Consider the following 9,448-nt stretch of genomic DNA (forward strand, 5'->3'; position numbering starts at 1 on the left):
GTAGTGGTGTGTGTGTTCAGCTATGCAGGACTGTTTGTGAGTATGTTAGTGCTAAAGTTGAACGATGTTTGTATGCGTCCATGGTTATATGTGTGAAAATTGTGTGTGTGACTGTGTGTAGCCTAAGTATTGTTTGTGTGCATGTACTTGTGTGCTCTAGCATGTAGTTATATTTGCAGGCATGCAGGCGTGCATGTGTGTGAGAGGTTTTTCTGTGTGTGCTGTTGTAGGTGTACAAGTGTGTGTGTGATGTGTATTATATTTGTGTGTGTGTGTGTGTGTGTGTGTGTGTGTGTGTATATGTGTGCAGATGAGCTTGTGTAGGTGTTCATGCATGTGTGTGAGGTGTGTTATGTTTGCATGTGTGTGTGTGTGTGTGCAGATATATATGTGTGTGTGTGTGTGTGCAGATGAGCTTGTGTAGGTGTTCATGCATGTGTGTGAGGTGTTATGTTTGCGTGTGTGTGTGTGTGTGTAGGTGTGCATGCATGGAAAATAAAAACCCAGAGCATCTCATTTCACCAGCTGATGTGGTGGTGGTGGTGGTGGTGGTGGGGGGGGGGGGGTTGGTTCCAAGACTGTTACTATGGGAACGCCACCCCCATATGCCAGGGAGACTCCAAAATGCAAGATGTGTGTGTGTCTGTTGTGTGTCTATGTGTGTGTGTGTGTGTGTGTGTGTGTTCCTATCTGTTATCTCTGTTTCTACTTTACCTGACAGAGAGCTATTCTTGGAAGAGGGAGTGAGAGCGAGGGAGGAGGGAGGAGAGGAGAAACAAAACAAGAGGGAAAAGAGTGAGAGGAGAGGAGGGGGCAGAAGATCTGCACTCAAAGTCACATTTTTGAATCCCTGACACCATCCCTCATCTATTATGTAAAGCCACATAATCAATAATCACTGCCAATCAGGGTAATGAGTAAAATATATTTTTGTGTCACACTGCACTTGACATGTCCAACAGCTCTCAGAACTCAGAACTATCTCATTCCCCATTTGTGTCCCGAGGGTCATGTCTCTGAGCTGTGGTCCTGCATAAGCATTTGATCCTCACACTCTCACCTTCTGAAATTCCATCTGGGCAAAAAGTGGTATAGAGGTCAGAGACTGTCCTTCCGAATGTTGCATTGGAGTCTAACATCTACAGTCTGGACAGATGAAAGCTGAGGAAACCGGCCGGGTGCGGACTTCCTTTGATGACATCAAAACAGAGGAGCTTTGTTGTGGAAACATGGACGTCTTTTCCCCACTATTCCAACAGGGCCTCCTTTCAGCATGACTACGGGAGAGGAAGACGGGGGAGTATGACAGCGAAGAAGACGAGAGGGATGATATGAGGCAGACAGTGGAGATGCAGGAGATGAGTTTCATTAACACCTAGAACAACGGCACTGAAACCTACGACCTACGTTAGTTAATCAGTGCCATGATGAACAGCCTCCCAGCCAACTGTGCAAAAAGTGAAAAGGCTTTTATTTAGTGTCTGCTTATTGATTATTGACTCTCCTCTTCATCCTCAGCTGGAACAAAACACACTTGCGACCGGTATCTTATCGCCGACCACAGGTCAGTTAGGAGATTGATTCCCACGCCCAGATGCTGTCCCCAGTCCCCCCCCCCCCCTCCTGTTACTTATTGATGGTGGTTAGTGGCTATGGATCACCTGTTATTGTCTTATATACTCCTCGACCTAAGATCTGGATTAAAGGTCATCCTCTCTCCTTTGACCCTTCTTGGACCTACATGACAATCCTGGGATTCAAGGTGGAAGCTTTGGAACTTTGATTTTGGCATCTTGTCATTCAGCACAGTGTGTTAGATGACTGCCAATAGCAGCCCCTGACTGCAGTCATGGAACTGGCATGGGTTTTATTTAACCCTTGTGTTATCCTCAAATCTTACTGACACTCTTTATCCTTGGGGTCAATTTGACCCCAGCTAAATAAACCCTCAGAAAATGATTATAATTCATATTGTTACCCAGTTTTTTTGTGACAGGTACTTAACAAGAGTGTAATAACCACCATCAAAAGTCCTACAAAACAATCCCACCCCCCCACACCCCTTTATGAACCTTGGAACCCTGGCTGGCAATATTGCCCATCCAGTGTCAGCAGCCTAAAGGCTTGCTGTTGCTTCCCCTTTTGACTTATAAATACAGTCCTGCCAAAATGACTTATATGTAATATGTACTTGTGTATGTAATAATGATAATAGCTATATGTTCTCATACTATTCAAATAATAATATCCATAATGTGTCAAATATTCATGTATCCTATGTTTCATACAGCTGGGGTCAAACTGACCCCAAGGAACATCAATGTACAAAATATTTGTACAGGACATTGAAAACAAATTATTGTACAAATTTTAATGCTAACTCTGTTGTACCCTTCAATTGAGGAGAAGTCATGAAACATGAAGCAAAAAAAGTGAACCATATATTTTATGATGTTAAACTTGCTTGGGGTCAAATTGACCCCAAGGATAACATGAGGGTTAAGGTGATAATGGAGCTGAATGGAGCTGATTTAATGAACAGCATGAGTGTTCACAGAGGTTGTGTAGTCAAATCCTTCCAACAGTGGTTGTCAGAATGTGGTCACTAACACTGTTAGCCTATGACATAGGAATTGACGCTGTTATGACATGGGAAATCACAAATCACACACACGTACATGTACCAACATGCAACACACACACACACACACACACACAGAGCAGGCATTCAATCAGAGAGAGAGAGGGACAGCTATTTATCTGTGTACGAGGATCTAAGCAAACCCCAACCCTCATTGAACCGATGCCAAAATCCACTTAGGCGCACAGTAATAAATCAATTTGATGACAGATGCGCAAGAATAATAGACGGATGCAGGTCGGTAATCCCTAACACCTGCACCGCGGATGAGATCGCTAACGACTCTTCTCCGGCTCAAACGCTGCCAAAAAAAGGTCAGGATGGAAATTGAAGCGCTTAATTATGAGGCCACCCACGCGTAGCCTGTCATCGGTAACAGCTTCTATTTATAGCTCTTGCCATATTCCGTCAGAGCGGCAGGGAAAATCTCCCAGGTTATGTCTGTTTTATTCATATCACAGCCTATCGCCTTCTCTGCGCCAATGGAATCGTTTACATCAATTGATGTGACTTGGCGGGAAAGACACGCGGAGCATCTCAGGTCTGACTATATTGCATATATTACAGTAGCATTTCTCCCGACTGTTTCGTGCTCAGTGTTTTGCTGACTTGCGGTCCACACAGACACGCACAGACTGCGCGCAAGGCGGGAATGTTGCTGTGGGATCCCCCTGCTCTCCGCCTCCAGTGTTAAATAGCCCACGCTCCTGCACGAGCTGCCATCCTCTCCTCGGAGAACGTGAGAAGAGAGAAAGGAGGAAGGCGGGGGTCGGTGTACATCGTTCGGGACTTTTTTTTATCAGGCTCTATCTATGCACAGACAGACAACACGCCACAAACAGCCCTCTGGGATGAGAGAGACGGACGCAAACTGTTTCAGGCTCTACTTTACAGACTGTTACCTCCTGACTGCAGACATCTGGCGTAAATCTGAGTTAAACAGGGACCTGTGTGAATGGCATCGCCATGGAAGGACTTATGTTCCAAAGAGTCAGAGGCCGGCGGAGAAAGAGTCTTTTCGTGTGTGCCGAGCTTGAGGCGCTTTTTCATCAGTACAACCTACGACTTGAGCAAGCGGCCACGCTTAAAGCGCTTCTGGTACTCATCCTAGCCGCGTCGGCACTTGCCCTGGCGGAGCTTCTGTCCGGGGGGGCGAGCCTCACGGTGTCCAAGGGATCGCACGCGGTCCACTCTGTTGTGTTCGCCTCGCTCTTCATCGTGGCCAACGTGCGCGAGCTGCAAGCAACTCAGCTGCAGCAGATTGCCAGGCTCGCTCTGCTCTTCAGCTTCACGTTCGCGCTCCTCTGCTGCCCGCTGCCTCTGACGCTCGAGCTGGTTCAATCTCAAGGAGGACAAGAGAGCTTTGCTTCCCCAGCACCTGACCAGGGTATCTGGCAGCTTATGTTGGTGACATTCATAGCTTATTCGCTACTTCCTGTGCGCGTGTTGTTCGCGCTCCTGTTCGGGATAGCTTTGGCACTGGCCCACCTCACCGTGACAGCATCCTCGGTACCAGGACAGAGGCAACTATGGAGACCGGTAACTCAATATCTCTCTCTCGCTTCATAATCTTTCAGTGTAAACCCTTTGTATGAAACACATAGGCTACGTACTGTTTGTACCTGATACTCTTACTTGCTGTAACTTTTATTTTCTTCTGGCTGCGACAGTGTGCGTGCGCAACACCATGCAACGGCAGATGACCCTGGCTGAGAGCAGAGCACTAGTCATCTAATGTTGGCCAACTTATTAGAAGTGCCAAGCTGATGTTTTCTGTGTCCCTGGTCCATGGCCAACACACACACACACACACACACACGAAAAGAACCACTGTCATGCAACAGCACCATAATCAAAACCACTTTGTTGTTGTTGGAGATCCCTGAAGGGGACTTGCCACAGGCTTCAATCAATAGTAGTTTATGTTCAGAGCAGGAGATAATTAAATGGCCGAAGTCAATTTCTTATTGACTCATGGACTCTACCCCCCCCCCCCCCCCCCTTTCCCCAATACACACACACACGCATGCACACATACACAGAGACACAGAAACACACACACACACATTCTGTCTCGTAAGCTCTCCCTCATCATCAGCGGTTCATCAGTTTAATAGAAAAAGACAAAAATAACATTTCAATGCGCGGTTTCAAAGTTCAGAAGTATCATATTTTATCTTGTTATCTTAAAATAGCTCACAACAACATTTATGTTTTCTACAGCTAAATCATGATAAATCATGAGTTTTTCTAGGTATATTTTTGGGTCTTTTTGCCTTCTGGATAGGACAGTGAAGAGTGACAACAAACGAGTGGGATAGAGGGACGGGGTGGGAATGTGGCAAGTCAGATTTGAACCCCGGTCCCCAGGGGCACTTGGATCTGGTGTGAATGCTGGAGATTCTTGTGCTTGACAGTTTTTGTGCTGTTTTTACACTAAAAAGAACTGTGCTGTCCAGACAAGCACTATATAGAAATGCAACATACCATATTTATTTGGTAGCATTGCTGGAAGAGGTCAAAACAACCTGACACATTGCTCAAGGGTGTGTTTTGGAGTGCATTCTCTGTGGAAGTCGATGATAATGGCTGTTTATTATAGAAATTATGAAGCAGGATGAAGGATTAATTTAATTACAGTTTTACAGTAAATCTCTTTATGATGCTGTTTGTGTGTGTGTATGTGTGTGTGTGTGTGTGTGTGTGTGTTCCAGGTTTTGGTGAACATGTTGCTGTTGGCTGTGGTGAACCTCAGTTGTGTGTTTGTACGTGTGCGGACAGAGCATGCTCAGAGAAAGGCCTTCCTGCAAGCCAGAGATTGCATCCAACAGAGACTCACACTGGAAGATGAAAATGAAAAACAGGTGAAATACACACACAGACACACACACACACACACACACACACAACCCCCCCCCCCCCCCCCCCATAATAGGCATAGATAGTACATGTATAGAGTACATACAGTCTCACACATATCCACATTCTGACACTTCATAACAGTACACACATGCGCGCGCACACACAAACACACACAGGTGTGCACACAGATGCATGTCTGAGAAGTCAGACGGTGTAGAAGAAAGAGATGCTTGTTGTTTCTAAGTGACGTTGTTTCAGAGTAAAAACTAGTTTCATTATCCCTTAAATTTGTTCTAATTGTTTGCAAATGATTCATCCCACCCACATGTTCAGTTCTCTGAATAGATGGTAACACCACCTACAACTGTCCAACCCCCCTCCCTCCATACTCATACATCATACACACACACACACACACACACACACACACACACACACACACACACACACACACACACACACACACACACAGAGAGAGAGAGAGAGAGAGAGAGAGAGAGAGATGGAACGGAAAGAGATATTAACTGTAAAAGGCAGGCAGAGGAGGATAGTGATCTTATGTAGTGCATGTATAAATGTTTATTTTATTATTGCACATTTTTTTAATGCAACAGAGTGCACCTCAAAGCGTTTCACACACAAATAGCATGCCAGACAGAGCGGCGATAGACGCCAGCATACCCGTTAGGCAATCAGCGTGGTGGTAGGCCAACATAAAACACACATGACATCACACATTTATATATAATGACATCACAAATTTGAAATTAACAAATTAACAAATAGGCCTAATAAACAGTAAAAAATAAAAATCCAGGTGCTGGACAGAGCGGCATGACCTGCCAGCTTACCCATAACCCAGCACTTATTTTAAATAATTAGGCTATACAAAAGCAAAACAAACAAACACACACACACAATAAAATAAATATAGAGTAAATCATAAGCACTGGTGACTGTCCTGGCATTGAGCAACATTGTGTCCTTGAACAGACCATTGCAAATTTGTCCATAACATGGGGTCAGGTGCTCTTGAACCAAATCCAACCAGGCCGGAGCTCTGGAAACACGGGTCAGCTGTTGCAGAGTACATTTTGAAGCCATTCAGCAGATCAGTGTGTAACTAGCATTAAGTTATTATATCATTACAGATCAGTGTGTAACTAGCATTAAGTTATTATATCATTACATTAAGTTATTATATCATTACAGATCAGTGTGTAACTAGCATTAAGTTATTATATCATTACAGGAGAGTTACAAACATCTCAAACAGCTCAATCAAGTCAAGTCAAGTAATTTATTTATATAGCACATTTAAAAACAACAGGGGTTGAGCCAAAGTGCTGAACAAAGAAAAAGTTTAGCTAATAACTCATAACAATAGACCATACATCTACACAAAGGCCATACATCTACACAAACTAAGTGTGATTATTTGTGACAAGACAGAATTAGTAGCAGCAACAAGAAAATAGATAAGATAAATAAAAATAAATAAGAAAAATAAAACAAGACCAAAAACATCATTCTGTATTAATAGCAAGTGAGAAAAAATATATCTTGAGATTGGATTTGAAGGAGGTAATTGTAGGGGAGGATTTGATATGGGGTATTCCAGAGCTTTCCAATATTAGGTATTCCAGTCATTAACTATTCTAATCCTTACAAACACATAAAGAGATTCGTACAGTGGATATTAAGCTAATTAAAACATATGAGAACCACAGGGGCATCATTTCAACCTACTGTATGTATCGGATATGTAGTGAAGATGTGATTTGGATTCAGGGGAGACGACTTACAGTACAAGACTGTTTGCTGATGATTATGCCACAAAGTATATAGGAAAATAGGCTTATAAGACAATGAAACCTGCATAGAAAATGTAAGAAATTAAGTAGTTTATATGGAATGGATGCAGCTATGTTTGAGAGGATGTGTGGATGTCTTTGAACCTGCATTGACACTTGCTTGTGTGTTTGCATATACATTAGAGTGTGTGTGTGTGTGTGTGAGCTTGTGCATTTATGTGTGTGTGCGTGTGTGTGCCTGCATGTATGCGTGTGCGGGTGTGTTTGTACGTGTCTTTGTGTATGTAGCTGTGTGCATTGTCATGTGTCTTTGAGTGGCAGACGTGAGTCCCACGCTTTTAACAGGAGCGGCCAAACGTGTGCATCTCCACGGCAACATCTACCTTAGCCATGCCAACTAACTCCAACGCAGCAAAACGCCAACATTCACACTTTGTCTTTAAAAAGTTCCCCGCATTGCCAAGTCTGTTGTTTCGTGTTGTGAGTGAACATTTGTTGAATTTTATGAAATTACTGGATAAAGTCATCAAAGCTTAAATGTTGCTACCTCACAATGCACATGAAAGCAACAGATAACCTTGTATAATGCTGAAACACACTAACACACTGTATTTAAACGACCACACACTGAAAAATAAAATAATTTGAAAGCTTTGCAAGGTACTAGTAACTTCACCTTAGAAGTACCTGAACTACATCAAAACTGTCTCAGGGAGCTGGTTAACCAAAGCATTTTGGGACAAAAGTGGTCAAAAATGGTTAATTTGACAATGTACATGTGGTACAAAAGTAAAACATCTACAAAAAGTTATGTAAATCTAAAGCTATGTAGCATCGATTATTTTTTTCCTACCGACTGTACTCGGTGACCTCAAACAACAGAGCCCTATGTTCAAAACAATGAGAGTTCCCTTTAACCACAGATAGGAAAGTGACTGCAAAATGACTTCAATACATCTACTTTACTTGAAACTCAGACCCAAACACTGGCAGATACAGTATGTCTATCTAAAAATGTGCAACTATGCATGCCCAGCGCATTTAGAAACATTTGATTTTAAAATATGTAAAACTATATGCATTAAATCATGCCCCTCCCATAGGAATGCCTATATGCATTAAATCATGCCCCTCTCACAGGAACGCCTCCTCATGAGTTTATTGCCAAGAAACGTCGCCATGGAGATGAAGGAGGACTTTCTGGCTCCACCTGATAGAATCTTCCACAAAATCTACATCCAGCGCCATGACAACGTTAGGTAGGAAAGAAAGAACAAGTGAGATAGAGTGGGTGTGATTTAAAAGTTTCATCTCATTTCATGTTCTAAAAACAAGAGTTTTGACAATCTGTCTCTGTTTTTTTCTGTATCTCTGTACGTCCCTCTTCCACATCTATCTCTTGTCTCAATCATCTCTCTCTCTCTCTCTCTCTCTCTCTCTCTCTCTCTCTCTCTCCCTCACTCACTCTTTGCCTCCCCTGTTGTCTGTAGCATTTTGTTTGCTGATATTGTTGGATTCACAGGGTTGGCCTCCCAGTGCACAGCTCAGGAGCTGGTTAAACTCCTCAATGAACTCTTTGGCAAATTTGATGAGCTTGCAACTGTGAGTGCTCTGTGTGTGTGTATGTGTGTGTGTGTGTGTATGTGTGTGTGTGTGTGTGTGTGTGTGTGTGTGTGTGTGTGTGTGTGTGAGAGAGAGAGTCTAATATGCAGTTGATCCCTGTCAATGATAAGAGAATATGATTGCTCTGATATCAGTGACATAATCTTCTTTTCTAAGAAGCAATACTCCTTGTGTATTATGGCCACGGCTAGAATGCTGATATAACTCAGACAAATCTGTTGCATCTGCTGTGTTTGAGAATGTGTGGGGGAAATAATGCCCAAAGCCATAATAAAAGAGAACACATTACCATCATCCGCACCCCTAAAGAGTCATATTCCAGACATATTCACGTCCAGGGAAATGTTTAAGCATAGGTCAGGTGAGCTCATCAGATCATCTGAGGACATTAAGATTGGTTTATTTCACTGCTTGGTTGAATTTCCCATTGTACTACGTAATTTAGAACGACCCTTAACATAATGATATTTGAACACCTATGAAGTAGATCCATTTTTTTGGCCGTCTC

The 9,448-nt window shown here is 43.0% G+C and overlaps 1 protein-coding gene across 6 annotated transcripts in view; it reads left to right on the forward strand.

The window, feature by feature from the left end:
- The first annotated feature begins 2,969 nt into the window (after window positions 1–2,969).
- LOC121724947 (adenylate cyclase type 1-like) overlaps window positions 2,970–9,448 on the forward strand; it is a 25,118-nt gene continuing 18,639 nt past the window's right edge. For all 6 annotated transcript variants that reach the window (XM_042111922.1, XM_042111923.1, XM_042111924.1 and 3 more), the window contains exons 1-4: window positions 2,970–4,180; window positions 5,356–5,505; window positions 8,458–8,576; window positions 8,808–8,919. In XM_042111922.1, the coding sequence (XP_041967856.1) occupies window positions 3,608–4,180; window positions 5,356–5,505; window positions 8,458–8,576; window positions 8,808–8,919 (954 nt within the window). In that variant the 5' untranslated portion in view covers window positions 2,970–3,607. The remainder of the gene's footprint in view (window positions 4,181–5,355; window positions 5,506–8,457; window positions 8,577–8,807; window positions 8,920–9,448) is intronic.

This window comes from Alosa sapidissima, chromosome 12 (assembly GCF_018492685.1).
Source record: "Alosa sapidissima isolate fAloSap1 chromosome 12, fAloSap1.pri, whole genome shotgun sequence".
Classification (NCBI taxonomy): domain Eukaryota; kingdom Metazoa; phylum Chordata; class Actinopteri; order Clupeiformes; family Clupeidae; genus Alosa; species Alosa sapidissima.